Source organism: Sordaria macrospora, chromosome 6, assembly GCF_033870435.1.
Source record: "Sordaria macrospora chromosome 6, complete sequence".
NCBI lineage: Eukaryota > Fungi > Ascomycota > Sordariomycetes > Sordariales > Sordariaceae > Sordaria > Sordaria macrospora.
Window position 1 is genome coordinate 1,448,906 of NC_089376.1, and position 18,268 is coordinate 1,467,173.

Sequence of the window (18,268 nt, forward strand, 5' to 3'; positions counted from 1 at the left end):
TTCCATCCCACCGCCCTGCCACCGCCCCTCCATGCCATGCCAGCACGCCCGCAGAATGCCAGCACTGACGGGAGCGGGACTCCAATGGAAGCTGTGCCTACGACAGGGGCTGCCTGCCGCATGTCCATCCACTGCCGCCTCCGCCCAAATCATCGCCTGGCTCTGGACTGGAACACGACGGAAAAAAAAGTTAACGCATGGAAGGGAACAGCTCCTTTACATGCCAAAGACATCCCGCCCCGCAATCGCATTTCTCCTATACAAACATTCTCGATATCCTCATACCACCGACCAGTTAATCCGCCATGTCTGCTGCCCAGCTTCTCAACCCCAAGGCCGAATCCAGGGTACGAACGATCCTTCTGTCTACGAGGCCCCAGCGGGTTTGGTGGTGGATGTTGTTGTTTGCTAACTATGTCAACAGCGGCGGGGCGAAGCTCTCAAGGTCAACATCACCGCGGGTGAGGGCCTCCAAGATGTCCTCAAGTCCAACCTGGGCCCCTCGGGCACCATCAAGATGTACGCAAGCTTCCTGCTGCATTTCCGACCTTTTACTTTTGGCTAACAACAACTGCTGCGATTCAGGCTTGTCGATGGCGCCGGTCAGGTACGAATTCCAAATAAAGGGGGTGGGAAAGGCGGGGATGCCATATCAAACACAACAGACAAGCTGACCGCCGTGCGCTACACAACAGATCAAGTTGACAAAGGATGGCAATGTCCTCCTCCGTGAGATGCAAATACAAAACCCCACAGCTGTTATGATCGCCCGTGCTGCGACCGCCCAAGACGACATTTGCGGTGACGGCACAACGTCGGTGGTGTTGTTGGTGGGAGAGCTCCTCAAGCAGGCCGATCGTCACATCTCCGAGGGTCTTCACCCCAGGATAATCACAGATGGTTTCGAGATTGCCAAGTCCGAGGCGCTCAAGGTCAGCATACATCCTCGTCCGCCGTTGAAACACTCCTGACACTGTCGCAGTTCCTCGATGAGTTCAAGCTCCCTCGCGACGTCGACCGCGAGCTCCTCCTCTCCGTCGCCCGCACATCGCTTGCCACCAAGCTTAGCGCCAGCTTGGCCCAGAGCTTGACCGCCGATATTGTCGATGCCGTCCTCGCTATCTACCAGGCCCCGGCGAAGCCCGACCTTCACATGATCGAGATCATGACCATGCAACACCGCACTGCCTCTGATACCCAGCTTATCCGTGGTCTCGCCCTCGACCACGGCGCCCGCCACCCCGATATGCCCAAGCGCGTCGAGAATGCCTACATCCTCACCCTCAACGTCTCCCTCGAATACGAAAAGTCCGAGATCAACTCTGGCTTCTTCTACTCTAGCGCCGAGCAGAGGGACAAGCTCGTGGAGAGTGAGCGCCGCTTCGTCGACGCCAAGCTGAAGAAGATTGTCGAGCTCAAGAAGGAGGTCTGCGGCAACGACCCCACCAAGAACTTTGTTATCATCAACCAGAAGGGTATCGACCCTCTTTCTCTGGATGTGTTGGCCAAGAACGGTATTCTCGCTCTCCGGAGAGCGAAGAGGAGGAACATGGAGAGACTTCAGCTCGTCTGCGGCGGTATTGCTCAGAACAGTGTCGACGACCTTTCACCGGAGATTCTCGGCTGGGCTGGCCTTGTCTACGAGCAGCAGCTTGGAGAGGAGAAGTACACTTTTGTTGAGGAGGTCAAGGACCCCAAGTCCGTCACCCTCCTTATCAAGGGTCCCAATGCGCATACCATCACTCAGGTCAAGGATGCCGTTCGCGATGGTCTCCGCAGTGTCTACAACATGATTGTCGACAAGAGTGTTGTTCCTGGCGGTGGTGCTTTCCAGGTCGCTTGCGCTGCCCACCTCAAGAGTGATGCTTTCACAAAGACGGTCAAGGGCAAGGCCAAGTGGGGTGTTGAGGCTTTCGCCGATGCTCTTTTGGTTATTCCCAAGACCCTTGCCGCTAACGCCGGTCTTGACGTTCAAGATTCTCGTAAGTCATGTTTTGCCCCCTACTGCTTTGCACATGCTAACCTCCCTTTCTTAGTCGCCGCTCTTCAAGATGAGCAAGCCGAGGGCAACGTTGTCGGTCTCGACCTTGCGACTGGCGAGCCTATGGACCCCACATTGGAGGGTGTTTACGATTCGTTCAGAGTATTGAGGAACTGCATCGCCTCCAGTGCCAGTATCGCATCCAACTTGCTGTTGTGCGATGAGCTTCTCAAGGCGAGACAGATGGGTAGGGCCGGAGGTCCTGGACCTGGCATGGACGGACCCGATTCTTAAATAATTGTGTAAATCGTCTGCATGTAAGATACCTATTTAAGAACCTAATTCAGGGCAACGATTGTCAAAAGCTCAGTTTCGTTCGGTTCTTCTTGCCTATTACTCTTCGCATATGTATGTACCCCTGAGTTGACTTGTCAACAGCCAGACAGCTCAGGGGCTGGCTGCTTCGAGCAGGGGCCACATCCACATCAACCGCCGTCGACAAGACGGGACCTGGACCACGGTCATAGTGGGGCCCGTTAAAGATTTACCCCGCCAAAATTTGAGGGTTCCCGCTGTTGCATTGGAGTTCAATTGCCCGGGCGCCAAAAAATCCAAATTCCATGCTTGACATATTGTGATCCACCGGATAGCTCTCTCTACCTCTCCCGACTAAACGTACTCCCGAAACACTTTGCAATCGTACATCGGACGTCTGAACCGAATCTTCATCAGCAATCATGGCTCCTTACGACGACTCCTCTGACGAGGGTGAGGATCTCGAGTTCACCGAGACCAATGTCCTTCTCGGCTACGCCGACGCCGACTCCAACGGCGAGAAGATCAGCCGCCTGGGTGGTGTTCCTGTATGTTTTAGTTCCCTAATCCGTTCGCCATCCCCCTCCGTCTGGTTCTCTAATCAAAGAAATTTTGTTCAACAGGAATGGCTCGAAGAGGACTCCCCGGCCTCGGCCGTCCTCGCCAAGTGCAAGGTCTGCAAGGACTACATGGTACTCCTCCTCCAACTCAACGCCGAACTCCCCGACCGCTTCCCCGGCCACGAGCGCCGTCTCTACGTCTTTTCCTGCCGGAGGAAGAGTTGCCGCAGGAAGGAAGGCAGCATCAGAGCCGTGAGGGGCGTCAGGGTGGCGGTGGATGCGCCTGCGGCCAAGGAGGATAAGAAGAAGGGTGCCCCAGTAGAGGAGAAGAAGGTGGAAATGCCCAAGGCTTCTACCCTGGGGCTGGGTGAGGCTTTGTTTGGCGCGAAGCCGGTTACCGGAGCAAAGACCAACCCCTTTGCGACTGGCGGCGGTGGTAGTGGTTCGTCAGTCAACCCTTTTGCGCCCAAAGGGGCTGCGGCTGTAAATCCGTTTGCGCCAAATCAGGAGACGACAGAGATATCAAAGCCCGCGACGACAGAAACAACAACACCAACAACAACAGAACAGCAAAAACAAGAACAGGCCGAAAAGGACGAAAAGGACCTTCCCAAAACCTTCGCCCAGACCCTCAATCTCAACAACACCCAACAACAGCAACTCCCCGCGCCCGCCCCCTCAGAGCCCTGGCCAACCGACGCCTCTGCCCTCCCGCCTCCCTACCCCGAACGCTGGATCTGGGACGCCGACTACGAGACTCTCGACCCGACCCCGTCTCTCCCTCCCCAGAAAATCGAAACAATGGACATCGACACCGAAGGCGCCGCCGGCGGGTCTGGAGGAGGAAAGGGTGGCGAGGACAAGGACGTCTTCGAGTCGACCATGGACGCGGTCTTCCAGCGTTTCGCCGACCGCGTGGGCCAGAACCCAGAGCAAGTGATCCGGTACGAGTTTGCCGGCCAGCCGTTGCTGTATAGCAAGAACGATGCCGTGGGCAAGCTTTTGCACGTGCCCGCGGCTGCCGCGAACGAGAAGGTCAGCACCACGGCCAAGGGCAAGATTCCGAGGTGTGGAAACTGTGGTGCTGGAAGGGTGTTTGAGGTCCAGCTCACGCCGCATGCGATCGAGGAGCTGGAGTGCGAGGAGGACTCGATGGATGGCATGGATTGGGGTACCATCATTGTCGGAGTGTGTGAGAAGGATTGTAGCCCGCGGGGAACGGAGAGAGGCGTGGCTGGCTATGTGGAGGAGTGGACGGGCGTGCAGTGGGAGGAGTTGAGCGTCAAGCGGTAAATTGCGCTGGGCAGTGTGAGCATCTCAAGGATGTTAGACGGGAACTGAAGTCGATGGAAAGGGACTGTAAGTATCTAGCGACTACTTGTTTGTAATGTCGCTGGGCTGTGAAAGAGGCGTTAAGGAGCCAAAAGTTTAAGAAATTTCATGATTCTCTATAGACGATATGAACCAAACTAGCTCACAGAACAACACGAGGGCTTGGATGTTTGGCAAGGAATATGTTTTCATGCGCATGTGGGCTTTTTATCGAGGACAAGGGGCTATGGGTACATATTGATGGTTGTTTGGGCAGTGAAAAGGCATGATCACAGGGATCCAAAAGCTAGACATCTTTCGGGTTAAATTGACAATATAATCAAACTAGCTCTTAACAATGAAACGAAGACCTGCAAATCCAATATCGAAAGGCTAAAACGGCAACAAACTTACAAACATGGAGGCAGTTTGACGGAGGTTTGAAAGTCACGCCGACACGGCAAACGCGGGACTACCACGTGGGTGGTCATATCATCGTTTCATATTCCGACACCCTTGACAAAGTCTACTGTACTATGTATGCTCTTCCAAACACCATAACAGAAACCCGCAAAGACATCCCACCACCGCCGTCAAGGAATCCTACTTCTTCTGCCTCTTTTCTACGCGACCGCTTGTCTTGTTCCGAGACCAAAAGACAGGTAAAGTAGCCACATAGCAACAGTACGTAGCGACGGGGTAAAAAAACGTGCCCGCCCGATTCCGTTCTTTCAAACATTTGTCTTGAAAACCCAAAAACGCCAGAGCTTTTCTTTTTTGCTACCAGATGCAAGAAATTTGGGGCCCAATCACACACACAGAAGGATGTAATTAAACGGGTATTGACATCAGGCCCCCCGGTTGTTTCTCGTCCTCGTCCTTGTCCTCTCTCTTCTTCTTAGGTATCCTCCGCCCCATCCTTTATGTTCCAAAAGAAAGGTCATTTCTTCAAATCTCCTTCCCTCCACAGCATCCATCTTGTCACTGCTTAAGTGGTGTCGACAGATCCTTAAGCAGACTCCTCCCAGCTGCGCTTGATCACCCTCGCGAACATGTCGACGTTGACGTCCTCGCGGATCTCGGCCTTGCGCGCCTCGTTCTCGGCGTTCTTGGGGATCTGGACGAGATCGCCCTCGACCTTCCAGCCGCACGTCTCGGTGATGAACTGGGTGGTGGCCTCGGCGTTGTTGAGGCCAAGCCAGCTCTCGAGAACGGCGAACTGGATCTCGCGGTACGACTGGCCGACGAGCTGGGCGATGCGGACGCGGATCATGTCCTCGAAGCCGGCGATGTCGGTGGTCAGGTCGGCGTACAGGTCGTCGCTGTCGAGGGTGGCCCAGAAGCGGGCGTACTCGGCGCCCTCGAGCTGGGCGTTGAGGGCGCGCAGCTTGGACACGGCCTCGGTGAGCTCCGAGGACGAGTTGGGGCCCGGGTTGGACTGCGAGGGGCTGAGGAGGTGGAGGGAGAGGTCGAACTGGGGCGAGGGGAACTGGGTCATGGCCTTGACGAGGATGTTGGTGATGACCTCATCCTTGATGCGGTCGGGGTTGAGTTGGTAGCTGTTTGGGGGTGGGAGCAGACCAGGCTTGTGGTTAGCAAAGACATTGCTCATCAAGGTGTTTTTCTGTTGACCATGACTCGGGAGGGTAATAGGTAGTGAATGGAGGACCAGTTGTCAGATAGAGCTAATAATGGACTTCATTCGCGGATATTGTTCCACGATCAGGTAATAGGAAACGTTGACATTGCACATCATTCAGGTCTCTCTTTCGTGAAAGGTAAAGAGGTATGGAGGGGTTCGACGTACAGCTTGAGCAGCGCGCGGTTGGCGTTGCAGTCGCAGAACTTCTCCTCACATTGCTGGGTGAGGTAGGCTTCGAGAGTGCCAGCGGCTTCGGGGTTGTAACGCTCGAGACCGGAGATGATGGCGCGAATGAAGTCGGGGCGCTCTTGGGGATCCTCGCCGTTCATGATGGGCAAAAAGTAGGACGGAGTTTGGTTGAGGGTCGGGGGGTTATTTATCTTTTGGGCGAAGGAGGACCTCGGGAGCTTGAATGGGTGGGCGCGGGGGGGTTGGTGCTGGAGTTTCGGCGAGGTTGGCAGTTGATGGGGGGACAAATGCAGAGTGTCGACTGTCGAAGGGGCTCTCTTGCTGTCTTTTGCGTTCGCAAGTTTTCGGCCTCAATCCATCAAAGAGCGGATGGTGGGGTTCTTGCCGTGAACCACTGCCCTTTCATGGGGCTGGTTTTTCGTGTGTGAACACTAGTGCCTGATTGGGGTTAGCTCCAGGGGTGGGGTTAATGTCTTGGCAAAAAAGGTCCTTGACATTGTCTTGCCGTTTTCGATGGCAGAAGCGTGTTGACAGCAAGACAGCTTCGGCCGCCAGCTGATCGGTCAGGTGGCCGCGTGGCAGGCTCGTGCAGCTGGCAAACGCGCGCTGTTGCTTGTCGCGATCAAGCAGACGTCATCAACTCGGCTTCGTCCGATTGCAAACATTCATCTGAGAACTGAGCAACACCGACGAGTCCCTGTGATGAGACCGCCTTGAACCAACCTCATACGTATTGTCACTCAAAACATCATTGATCCGTGACTTTCTGAGCTTCAACCTCCAACCAATCCAAAACATGTCCAGTCCAGCCAAGACACGCAAACTCAACTCTGGCGCAAAGCAACCATCTTCGGTGCCCAGCAGAGGTCTCGAATACTTCTTTGCTAAACAAAAGCAGAACGGTGCTTCGAAGGAACCATCTACTTCAGCAAAGGGGTCTAACTCTGATGCTACTCAGCGAGGGCCGTCAGAAGAACAATTGACCGATGAGGAGCTTGCACGAAAGCTGCAGGCCGAATGGGATGCCGAGGCAAAGCTCTCGTCAACACCGAGGGAAACTAGTGTCCGCCCGCAGGATGTGCCAGTGCCAGCAACAGGGTCCGTGGAAACAGTCACAGTTGAACCAACCAAGGAGGCAAAACCGCACACATTAACCTCACCGCCCAAGGCTAACCAGCTGAAAGGAAAGAATACATTGTCACTCTCTTCCGCAGCCGCTACAGAGGACCAGACATCAGCATCTATCCCTCTTGACAAGAGTCCGCTGACCTTCGACCCAACCAAGTACATTCCCCAACTTCAGGAATCATGGGCCAATGATGGAGGAGATGCGTCCTATGCCCTCCTCACACGATGCTTTCTCTTGGTTAGCAGCACCTCAAGCAGGATCAAAATCGTCGACACTCTGGTTAACTGCATCCGATTATTGATCGAGGGAGATCCCTCGAGTTTGTTGCCCGCAGTATGGCTCGCAACGAACGCCATTTCCCCGCCGTATGTTTCTATGGAACTTGGTCTTGGCGGTTCTGCTATTTCAAAGGCTCTCAAACAAGTGTGTGGCCTCGACAACAGGTCGCTAAAGACACTCTATGATAAACTGGGTGACCCGGGCGATGTTGCATTTGAGGCAAAGAAGAAACAGAGCTTTACTCTACGAAAGCCAAAACCGCTAACAATCAAGGGGGTCTTCCGGTCACTGGTCAAAATTTCAAAGACTCAGGGTCAGGGCAGTGGCGATGTAAAGCAACGGATTGTTGACAAGTTGCTCCAAGATGCTCGCGGAGGTGAAGAAAGCAGATATGTCGTTAGGACACTATGTCAACATGTAAGTTGGGCTTCTCCGAGCCATGCCATCTGGCTAACATGGTTTTAGTTGCGCATCGGAGCTGTCAAAACCACCATGCTTATCGCCCTGGCTCGAGCCTTTCTGCTCTCGAAACCTCCAGGCACGGACTTCCCAACAAAAGACCCAAGTCAACTGGCGAAGCTGAAGAAAGAGGAGCTTGCCGAAGTCTATCTGAAGGCCGAAGAGATAGTCAAGGCTTCATTTGCCCGACACCCAGATTACAACGACCTTGTACCAGTACTGCTCGAGATTGGTGTGTGTGAGGAGTTATTGGTGCGATGCGGTCTAACACTTCACATTCCCCTGCGGCCCATGCTTGGTGGCATCACCAGAGACTTGTCAGAGATGCTCACTCGACTTCGAGGGCGGGACTTCGCATGCGAGTACAAGTATGACGGCCAGCGTGCCCAGATTCACTGCGACGAGAAGGGTGTTGTCTCCATATTCTCTCGCCATCTCGAACTCATGACAGACAAGTACCCCGACCTGGTCACGCTCGTTCCCAAAATCAGGGGCGAAGATGTCCAGAGCTTCATCATGGAGGGCGAAGTGGTCGCCGTGGACCGGGCCACCGGCGAGCTGAAGAACTTCCAGACATTGACGAACCGTGCCAGGAAAGACGTGGCAATAGGCAGCATCACCATCGACGTGTGTCTGTTCGCCTTTGACCTCATGTATCTTAACGGACAACCGCTCCTCAACAGATCATTCCGAGAACGCCGCGACATGTTACGTTCACTCTTTGTAGAGATACCGCATCACTTCACCTGGGTCAAAAGCATCGATGCGACGTCTCAGGACTCAGAAACCGTTCTCGAGTTCTTTAAGTCAGCCGTCGACAGCAAGTGTGAAGGTATCATGGTCAAGATTCTCGACAACCTGTCCGAACTGGAAGCTCCCATACCCGACGACTCTGCCAACTCAGAAGCCCTCGAAGAGCAGCAGCTCCCTATCTCCACCAATGCCACCCCAGCCCCAGCCTCTTCCAAAAAGCCACCCAAGGGAAAATCCAAACCCAAACCCAAAACCACCGAGACCACAGCATCCTCCGACACGCCCCCCATTCCTGAAAAGAAACCACAATCCTCCCGACGCAAACCCCTCCTAGCGACCTACGAGCCCGACAAGCGTCTCGACTCCTGGCTCAAAGTAAAAAAAGACTACATCGGCACCTCCGCCGGCTTTTCAGACACGCTCGACCTGCTCCCCATCGCCGCCTGGCACGGTTCCGGCCGCAAAGCCAAATGGTGGTCCCCCATCCTTCTGGCCGTGCGCAACGAAGAGACGGGATCGCTGGAAGCAGTATGCAAGTGCATGAGCGGGTTCACCGACGCCTTCTATAAGGCCAACCGGGAGTTTTACGATAAAGACGGCTCGTTCAGTCCCGATAACGAGCCGAACAATGTTCATGCGACGAAACCGGGGTTCGTCGAGTATGCCGGCGGAAATCCGGATGTGTGGTTTGAGCCGCAGGAGGTGTGGGAGGTGGCGTTTGCGGACATCACGATTAGTCCGACGTATACGGCGGCGATTGGGCTGGTGAGGGAGGATAAGGGGCTGAGTTTGAGGTTTCCGCGCTTCTTGAGGAAGAGAGAGGATAAAGGGATTGAGGAGGCGAGTACGAGTGAGTTTTTGGCGGGGTTGTGGAGGAAGCAGGAGGCGAAGGCACCCGCGCCGCTGCTGGTTGAGGGTGGAGGAGAAGATGGTGAAGCGGGTTGGGACAATGAGGATGAGGAGGAAGAGGATGGAGAATAGGGTGATGGCGATGATTCTTCGCCATTTTTAGCACGTTCTGCTTTGGCGATGTCTCCGCCGACGTTGACTTAGCTGCTGGTTATCACCATACAGTAGATGCACAAGGCGCGAACTCGTAAGAGCATCATTGTGTGTAACAACCACTTTCAATTCGTGCCTCCTTTTTGGTATCTAATCTCGCATCCATCATCATCCTCTTTACTGTTTCACATCCTTACTCCTTCCACGCCCTGTACAGAACCTTGCACCCATACTTCTCTCCCTTCTTCAGCAGCATCTGTCCCTTCCACTCGGGCACATTGCAAGCATTGACCCACCTGCTAGGCTCAAGGCAGAAGCCAGCGCGGGCCTTGCGAGCGGGAACGCCCTCCACCTCGGGAATGTCAATGTACTTGCCCGTGTAGAACTGGAAGGCGGGCTCAGTGCTGTACACCTCGAGGTGGATCTTGGACTCGGGGTGGTACGCGCTGAGGTTCTTCTTGAGGGGCAGCGAGCGGGTGTCGATGGGGACCAATGAGGGGTCCTCGTTGACGATGAAGCAATCGTCGATATCGGGCTCGACGGCGCCGAGGGTGAAGGGGGTGTTGCCGCCGGCCTGGACAACGGGATTGGGGAAGGGCGCGGGCCCACCGGTGGGGATACCACCTTCGTCGACAGGGAGGTACTGGTTTGTGGCGAGGGTGACGATGGTGCCCTCAATGGAGTCGCCGCCGGTTAGGTTGAAGTATCTGTCGGTTTTTGGTCTGTTAGTTCACTGCTGCAGTGTGCTTGACTTCGTCTGATATGGTAAGACTGGGCGGGCAGGGCAGGAAATACGTACGAGTGGTTAGTCATGTTGATGACCGTCTCCTCGACCTCACCGTCCAACAGCTCCGCCTCATACTCAATACCCAACAAGACCTTCTCCTTGCCATCCTCGCTCTTCTCCTTGCTGACAGTGTAGGTCACCCTCGCCTCGACCGTTCCGGGGAAACCCTCATCGCCGTCCTCGCTCACAAGCGTGAACTGGACGCTCTCACCACCATCAACCTTGTCGCTCTTGCCCTCGAACGCGGGGATCTCCTTGATACCAACGGGCTTGGGGCCGTCCCAGACCTTCTTGCCCCAACCCTTGACGCCGCCGTGCAGGTTGTTGACGCCGTTGTTAGCCGCCAGGGTGTAAGACTTGCCACCGTTGAGAGAGTCGATCTTGGCGTTCTTGACACGGTTGGCGACGCGGCCGATGGTCTCGCCGAAGAAGCAGGAGTTGTGTTCCTCGTAGGCCTTTTGGGAGGGGAAGCCGAGCACGATGTTGGTGCCATCGACATCCAGGGACTGGATGATGGCGCCCAGGGGGATGAAGGAGGCGGTTGGGTTGGACATGTTGGCTGTAGTAGTAGTTGTTGTCGAACTGCTATACTCAGCTGATCTGTTTGCTGGTGATGATAGTGATTGTGTTGTGGCGGTAGTTGAATAGAAGTAGTCTGTGGTTTCGAGTATTGTCGCGCAAGTACAAGGCGATGATGTCACTGACGCTGTTTCACAAAAATGAGAGAAAAATGATCACGAGATGGGAAAGCCAGAGGACGAGGGAAAGAACGACGATTTGTATTCCGCAATGGAAGCTACCACAGGGTCAGTCAGCACCGAGGGCCTTGATGAGGGAAGCTCACCCCGCCGCGACTTGCTCCCGAACGGACCGATTCCAACCTTCGATCCATGTCGCCAATGCGTTCCGATGTGCGGTTTCGCGTCGTGCAAATGGGCTGTGACACGGGAAACTGGAAATTGCGATGGGTTCGATGCCAGGGCAACAGAGGTCAGAGGCACCATGGAGCTCCCGGGTGTTCCACATGACGGAGCTCTGATTTCAGCCTATTTTCCTGGTTGTTTGCGCCTTCCCCTCAATTCACCCGGCACGAACCAGCTGTGGACACTGCGGGAACCGCGATTGGCATTGATTGACAGGGTCTGGCTTGCAAGGGTGCAGTCACCTGTTTGGTGGTGGTGGTGGGGGACTGGAGCTGCCCGGCATTCTTCCCCATGGTAGGGGCAACGGGGGGGTGGGGTGGGGGGTTTTCTTCGCTTCTGTGGAGGAGACTGCGGGGTGTCGTGAAGCTTGCTTGGCGGCAGCGATAATTGCTGGGGAAACCACAGGGGGTAAATCAAATATTTGGATTACCATCATACACTGGACAACCATTGAGTTTGTGTCATTCCAGAAACTGTATGCAATTATGGAATGTTGGAGTTTGGGCTACTCCAGACGACATCGACTCTTTCAAAATTAGTTCGAGCGACAGGTCTGCGGTGTCTGTAATAAGACGAGAGGTAGACCTGAGGTTTTTGCAAAACCCAATACAATCCAATGCTGGTTTGTTTTGTTGTTAATTTGATACTCCTAGTGTACTGGACGAGACCGATGTCCAACTGTCCCAAACCTTATCCACATGATTCAGTATGGCTTATTATGTGTCTAGGGCCGCATGTATAAGGTGAGAATACTCGTTTGGTATAGGACGAAATGGTTTGATGACATATTTAGACGCCTCGGGAAGTTGACCAGAGGCCTACCATAGAGCTTGCTCGTCGTGCGCCTCTTGTCAAACTGAAGCAACCCTCTTACCAACCTAGTCCAAGATGTCTAGTCCAAGGCCTTTCCGTACAAGACATGTATTCGATGTTTCGGTCTCAGCAGTATCCTTCACTCTCCCCCATACCTGACCAAAATATCGAAAGCTCTTGATGGTGGTCGAACAGTTCACGGGATTGGGAAAAAGTTTCAGGTACGACTACCGCAGAACGTGGTTGTAGAGCTACAACTAGGAAAGATATTTTTTAGTGGAACATTATTCGTGAGGATGGGAATGCAGAAACTGATATGGAAGTTTGGCAGAATGTGTTCATGACTTACCTAGACCCGGGTAATCCTCCCTGACCTCTCGGCCTACCCTTCTTCTGTTCCGTGTTACGATCCAATAGGAGACCACTTATATAAGCAGCTAGGTAGACCAATCAGGGCCGCGCCGGGGGTAACGGCGCAGCGGCACCTTATTGAAGAACCAGTATAAAGGAAAGCCTTCCCAGGCCTTCCGAATACTGGGCTCTTCAGTAAGCAATAGCTATCACAATCTACCAGTACCTTTCAGCTACTACTCCGTTACTCTATTGTTCTATCCCAGCGATAATACTCCTGTGCTTGTAACGGTTCCTCACATTCCGGTGGTTCCAGTCCGCATAACTCGGAGCCATCAGCTGGTAAAACGACATAAACCACCAAGTTTGTGGCTTGTCCACGGCATGGCCATGAACTAGCTCAGTCTGCAATCCAAGCAGACTATCTCAAATGAGATTCCATAGGAACTCATCAGTCTGAATATTTGTAGATGCCCAAATGCCCACATCTCCCATGGCGTCATCTTGGTTAACCTAACGTCTTCTTGGTTGACGGTCTCAGGGGGCAATGGGCGTGTAAGCTCGTATCCAATGTATGAACTCGGTGGGTTGCGGTAAGTCTTGGTGGTCGATTTTGCTGCATCGCCAGTGTCAGGGCTTCGGCAACAAACAAGATGTGGTAGATATAGGCTTCGCTTTGGCGCAGGATGGAATTCACAACATGTCACTGCTCCACTTCGATCAACACCTCTGAGTGCGAGTTCTCTTTGCTATCCGTATCACCAGACCCTCGGTGGCAGTAGAAAGCGGCGTGCATCTCGTTCGCAAGAAGCTCTTTGAACCTTCCAGCGACATCTTCCGGGCATTGAATCCAAGTGGTCACTTTCCACACTTCCTTCCCCCCGATTGGTCAAGTCAATTCGTCTTCTCAGCGGCGCAAAAAGAAGATTGATAGTCATAAACAGTCCAACTGCTCTGAGGTATGTAGAGACTCGGTTGATCTCCTGAAACGGTCGACATTTCAAGTTCAACGAAGGAATCCGGGTGCAGACTAAGCAAATTCAAGTTGGAAGAAAGGCTTTGCCATATAAATCATTGATGGCCTGATGGAGGAGAGCACACAAGATTTTCTGTTGACCTTTTCCCAATCATTATGTTTGAAATAGTGGTATCCGTTAGCATCAGGATGTGTGTTGTTTAGGGAGTTATCGGAAAGATGTAATTCTTGCCGTATAGAGACATCACTTGGGAATAGTGAGGCGGGTATATAAAGACTGAATCTGGCGCATTCTTCCACAGCGGGTTTAGCTCAGTTGGGAGAGCGTCAGACTGAAGTCCACTTCACTCATAAATCTGAAGGTCGTGTGTTCGATCCACACAAACCGCATCCTTTTTGGCTTTTTCGCGACCTGCCCAAACCATCCATATCGGTTCGCGATCGGATGATGCTCATCTGGTTTTTGTTGTTTATTCTTAGTCGAAGGATGAATGGCAGTTAGGCTAACTGAGTATCTTGTCCACTTGCTCCTAACTCTTTTTATTTTATTTTAGAATCGTCTCGAGTAACGATATGGTTACTGCAAATATTCTTTGGAGCGTTGTTAGCAACTTTCCTTTAGAAGATTCAGAATGTCTTTTGTATATGGCTATCAAAAATAATGGTCATCGACTTGTTTGTTCGTTGTACTTGTAAGCTGAACAGCCCGGGTACAGCCAATCGCCGGATCCGGAAGCGGGTAGGGTCACCGTTCCTTCCGGGCCCGCCCTTCCCGCACCCGCCGAAATCGCCGAAGCTGCCGAACCCTCTGTGCTGGCAGGCGCGGCAGGGTAACTAACCGTTACATACATCGTCTCACCCAACCAACATCTTACCATATCCCGCTTCTCTTCGCTCACCTTGACACAATCACCCTTTGGATTCACCATTTCATAAATCTTCCCAACTCAGAACGACATCATCAATCATGGCGCATAACGAAGTCTTCCAATACTCCATCATCTCCGCCCTGATGGACGGCGTCGCCACACATGGCACCCCCATCTCGCGCGTTCTGGACCACGGCAACCACGGCCTCGGTACCTTCAAGTCCATGAACGGCGAGATGATCGTCCTCGACGGCGTCTGCTACCAGATGAAATCCGACGGCACCGTCGAGCACATCCACACGCCCTCGGAGATGATCACGCCCTTTGCGACCGTGACCCGTTTCCAGCCCGAAGTGTCGACGCGGGCCACCATCTCGAGCAAGCAGGACCTGAAAAAGCTGCTGTCCAGGCTATTTCCGCAGGGCAAGAATCACTTTCTGGCTATTCGCATGGACGGCACGTTTAAGAGGATCGAGGTCAGGACAGCGGGTGGTCAATGTTTTCCTAGGGAGGGAATGGTGGCGGTGGCCGAGAGGCAGACGACGAACGAGTTCAAGTGGGTCAAGGGCACGATTATCGGGTTCAGGTGTCCGGCGTACGTGATGGGATTGAACGTGGCGGGCGATCATTTGCACTTTATTGATGAGGAGAGGCAGAAGGGCGGACACATTTTGGCGTTTGAGACCGAGGGCGATGTGGAGGTTGGGGTTTCGCTCATGTCCAAGTTCCATTTGGAGGTGCCAACGGAGGATGAGGAGTTCAATGAGGCGTCACTCGTGCATGACAAAGATGGTATCGAGAAGGTGGAGGGTTAGAAGGACTCAAACGAGAACGGACGACAAGGAGGACGAATGATTGAAAGCATGTAGCGGAGGGATATTTACTATAGAGCGTAATGATAATTCATGGAATAGGGAAAATGGCAAAAAGAAAACAATGACGTGCGGTTGGCGAAGACGTCAGAAAAGTGAACAGGAAAAAATGAACAGGAAAAAATGAACAGGAAAAAATGAACAGGAAAAAATGAACAGGAAAATTTGAAGAAAAAGATAACTTGAGACTCCCTCGGTAAGGATCGAACTTACAGCCTCCAGATTAACAGTCTGACGCGCTAGCCAATTGCGCCACGAGGGAGAACAGATGATTGGTTGTTGAACAAGCCAGGCCGAACTGCTCATTATGTAGGTGGTAATGCCGGGGAGTAAAAGGTGAAGACGGAGGAGATCATGGGCTTCAAACCTGTGCCAAAAATGCGATAGCGACTGTGATGCCTAGCACATCAAGACTCACGACTATAATCGAACCGATCAATTAAATGTATGATACTCTGTAACCTCATCTATGCACAAGAAAAAGCTATCTCTGGATTGATGTTACTGGAGTGAAACAAGAGTGTTTGTAGCCCTCAAAAGGGTGCAAACATGACGAGGCATTGCGTGTTGTCGAATCATCGCTTAGGCTAAAGTTTAACACCGATGACAAATTATATGGTGCGCCAAATATAGTCTTTGGAAACCCTGGCCACTTTGTGAGAATAAACGAAGACAAGAAAGCCAGCAAGGTCCGGCTCCGTGATCCCCGCAACTCCAACTTCTCCAAGATCACTACCAGTGACACCGCATCTCGGCCCGCGTACCCAGGGAGGATTGCCGGGCTTCATCTTCCAAACCCAAACAAACACCGGGATTTCACCCTTGCTACGCATTGGTGGGAAAGTTACGGCGCCAGGGTCTCAACAACACCCTGCCCATGGGGATGGTCCTGCGATGTAACATGTACCCCAGAATCTCGGTCATTCGAACACAGGTACACCCACCGCATGTAGCTGTAAGTCATGCACACGATATTACTGTAGATCAAGATACTTCATCGGTGCAATGTCGACCCGCGAGGTATAAAGCCAGCACTCAACATACCTCTAACTGTTATACCGACAAAGGTGAGCTCCTCGCCGTCTCGTGCAACTAAAGACGCGCAAGATGGCTCGCTATCTGCACGCAGTCAGCCAAATCTTGGTGACAGCACTAACCATCATCATCCCCTTCGCCTTCGCAGACCTCACCACCACCATCGACCCATCCTCCAACTGGGGAACTTGGGAAGGATGGGGCACCTCGCTCACCTGGTGGGCAGCCGCCTTTGGCACGCGTGACGACCTGGCCAACATCTTCTTCACTTCCCAAACCGTGACCCTCAACGGTGTCTCCCTTCCCGGGCTCGACTTCAACATCGCGCGCTACAACGCCGGCGCTTCCAGCTGGAACACCATTAACGGCACCACCAAGATGGTCGTCTCGCCCAAAATGATTCCCTCGCGGCAGATCAAAGGGTTCTGGATGGACTGGGCCTCTACATCCCCGTCCTCATCCAGTTGGAACTGGTCCGCCGACTTGGCCCAGCGCGCCATGCTCTCCATAGCGCGGGCCCGCAGCGCCAACATCCTGGAACTCTTCTCCAATTCGCCCATGTGGTGGATGTGCAAGAACCACAACCCTTTCAGCTCCGACGACGGCAGCTTCGACAACCTGCAGAGTTGGAACTACCAGAGCCACGCCGTCTACATGGCCACGGTGGCCAAGTACTTTTCCGACACCTGGTCGACCAAGTTCTCTTCGGTCGACCCCTTCAACGAGCCCACCGCCACCTGGTGGAACGGCAAGACTGGCACCCAGGAAGGCTGCCACTTTGACGTGTCCACGCAAGCCGCCGTCCTCAACCACCTGCGCACCGAGCTCGACTCGCGCGGCTTGTCGTCGACCGACATCTCGGCTTCAGACGAGAGCTACTACGACCAAGCAGCCAAACACCCTGCAAAACCTGGGCTCGACCGCCCTTGCCAAGATCGCCTGCGTCAACGTCCACGGCTACCAGTACGGTTCTGGCCGGCGCGACTCCGTCCGCAGCCTGGCAACACAATATAACAAGAAACTCTGGCAAAGCGAGTACGGCGAAGGCGACGCGACGGGCCACGACCTAGCCAGTAACCTCCTCCTGGACCTGCGCTGGCTAAAGCCGACGGCCTGGGTATACTGGCAGGTCCTCAACGGGGGCGGATGGGGACTGATCGACGCCGACAACGATAAGAAGACGATTGGTTAGCCGACGCAAAAGTACTTTGTTCTGGCGCAGTTCGCTAGACATGTGAAATTCGGGATGCGCATCCTCGATGCCGGCAGTGATTACGCGACGGCAGCGTACGATGCGGCCAGCAAAAAGCTGGTCATTGTTGCCGTCAATTGGGGGAGTGCGCAGTATCTCAATTTTGACCTGGCCAAGTTCAAGACGCCCGGGGTGGATGGCGCGGTGGTGAAGAGGTGCGCGACGCAGATTGGGGGGACGAGCGGGAAGAGGTATGTCGCTTCTAGCGATACGGCAATTAGCGGGACGAAGTTTTGGTCGTACTTTGAGAAGGAGATGGTGCAGACATTTGAGGTTGATGGCGTTGTTTTGTGATTTGTTGTTGGGTGTCTCAATTGGTAGCACCTACATAATTTGGAAGTTTGCTTAGATGCACAGATGAATAAGGTCAAAACACCAAGCGACAAAACGCATTATCGCTATAGTACCAACCTAGGAGACAACAACTTCCGAACATAGGAAAGGAATGGAAATGTGTAAGAAGAAAGAAACGCGATGAAAAATTAAAACCTTATGTACCAACCAACCTCAGGATTCAGTAGAAAAAATCGCAAAAAGAAATGTCTTGACAAGAGTGGGATTCGAACCCACGCCCTTTCGGACCACGGAACTCTGAGAGGAGATTAAGGGTTAACCTTAACGTGGCGCCTTAGACCGCTCGGCCATCTTGCCTTGATGTTATTGAACATTTAATTTTGTATATTATATGAGGAATAACATAGAATTGCATCCTCGACGTTTCACGATGTGTTACAATACCCAACTTTGTATTACAATCACTCAACGATTTC

General features: G+C 53.2%; 7 protein-coding genes and 3 non-coding genes across 10 annotated transcripts; 6 read left to right on the top strand and 4 right to left on the bottom strand.

Moving 5' to 3' along the window:
* Positions 1-185: 185 nt before the first annotated feature.
* SMAC4_06051 (uncharacterized protein) lies at positions 186-2,423 on the top strand. The gene is made up of 6 exons (XM_003349308.2): positions 186-347; positions 425-519; positions 586-607; positions 696-932; positions 983-1,982; positions 2,037-2,423. The coding sequence occupies exons 1-6, from the start codon at positions 306-308 to the stop codon at positions 2,273-2,275; spliced, it is 1,635 nt and encodes a 544-aa protein (XP_003349356.1). The 5' UTR covers positions 186-305; the 3' UTR covers positions 2,276-2,423.
* Positions 2,424-2,567: 144 nt separating this feature from the next.
* Positions 2,568-4,350, top strand: SMAC4_06052 (uncharacterized protein). The gene is made up of 2 exons (XM_024655790.2): positions 2,568-2,844; positions 2,920-4,350. Exons 1-2 carry the CDS (start codon positions 2,719-2,721, stop codon positions 4,147-4,149), a joined length of 1,356 nt encoding a protein of 451 aa, XP_024511620.2. The 5' UTR covers positions 2,568-2,718; the 3' UTR covers positions 4,150-4,350.
* Positions 4,351-4,653: 303 nt separating this feature from the next.
* On the bottom strand, positions 4,654-6,359 carry SMAC4_06053 (uncharacterized protein). The gene is made up of 2 exons (XM_003349310.2): positions 5,975-6,359; positions 4,654-5,726 (listed from the first exon to the last, which is right to left on the bottom strand). Exons 1-2 carry the CDS (start codon positions 6,136-6,138, stop codon positions 5,177-5,179), a joined length of 714 nt encoding a protein of 237 aa, XP_003349358.1. The 5' UTR covers positions 6,139-6,359; the 3' UTR covers positions 4,654-5,176.
* Positions 6,360-6,794: 435 nt separating this feature from the next.
* Positions 6,795-9,649, top strand: SMAC4_06054 (uncharacterized protein; the record flags this gene model as incomplete). The annotated part of the gene is made up of 2 exons (XM_003349311.2): positions 6,795-7,823; positions 7,872-9,649. 2 exons carry the CDS (start codon positions 6,795-6,797, stop codon positions 9,597-9,599), a joined length of 2,757 nt encoding a protein of 918 aa, XP_003349359.1. The 3' UTR covers positions 9,600-9,649.
* A 68-nt stretch (positions 9,650-9,717) lies between these two features.
* SMAC4_06055 (uncharacterized protein) lies at positions 9,718-11,566 on the bottom strand. Its single transcript, XM_003349312.2, has 2 exons — positions 10,420-11,566; positions 9,718-10,327 (listed from the first exon to the last, which is right to left on the bottom strand). The coding sequence occupies exons 1-2, from the start codon at positions 10,959-10,961 to the stop codon at positions 9,814-9,816; spliced, it is 1,056 nt and encodes a 351-aa protein (XP_003349360.1). The 5' UTR covers positions 10,962-11,566; the 3' UTR covers positions 9,718-9,813.
* Positions 11,567-13,771: 2,205 nt separating this feature from the next.
* On the top strand, positions 13,772-13,860 carry SMAC4_13953. The gene is given in 2 exon segments: positions 13,772-13,808; positions 13,825-13,860. It is a non-coding gene; the product is annotated as a tRNA-Phe (tRNA).
* Positions 13,861-14,437: 577 nt separating this feature from the next.
* SMAC4_06056 (uncharacterized protein) lies at positions 14,438-15,154 on the top strand (the record flags this gene model as incomplete). Its single annotated transcript, XM_003349313.1, has 1 exon — positions 14,438-15,154. One exon carries the CDS (start codon positions 14,438-14,440, stop codon positions 15,152-15,154), a length of 717 nt encoding a protein of 238 aa, XP_003349361.1.
* A 245-nt stretch (positions 15,155-15,399) lies between these two features.
* On the bottom strand, positions 15,400-15,473 carry SMAC4_13954. Its single transcript has one exon. It is a non-coding gene; the product is annotated as a tRNA-Asn (tRNA).
* An 809-nt stretch (positions 15,474-16,282) lies between these two features.
* SMAC4_06057 (uncharacterized protein) lies at positions 16,283-17,260 on the top strand (the record flags this gene model as incomplete). The annotated part of the gene is made up of 1 exon (XM_066090380.1): positions 16,283-17,260. The coding sequence occupies exon 1, from the start codon at positions 16,319-16,321 to the stop codon at positions 17,258-17,260; it is 942 nt and encodes a 313-aa protein (XP_065947448.1). The 5' UTR covers positions 16,283-16,318.
* A 783-nt stretch (positions 17,261-18,043) lies between these two features.
* SMAC4_13955 lies at positions 18,044-18,149 on the bottom strand. Its single transcript has 2 exons — positions 18,112-18,149; positions 18,044-18,085 (listed from the first exon to the last, which is right to left on the bottom strand). It is a non-coding gene; the product is annotated as a tRNA-Leu (tRNA).
* Between the last annotated feature and the right edge of the window lie 119 nt (positions 18,150-18,268).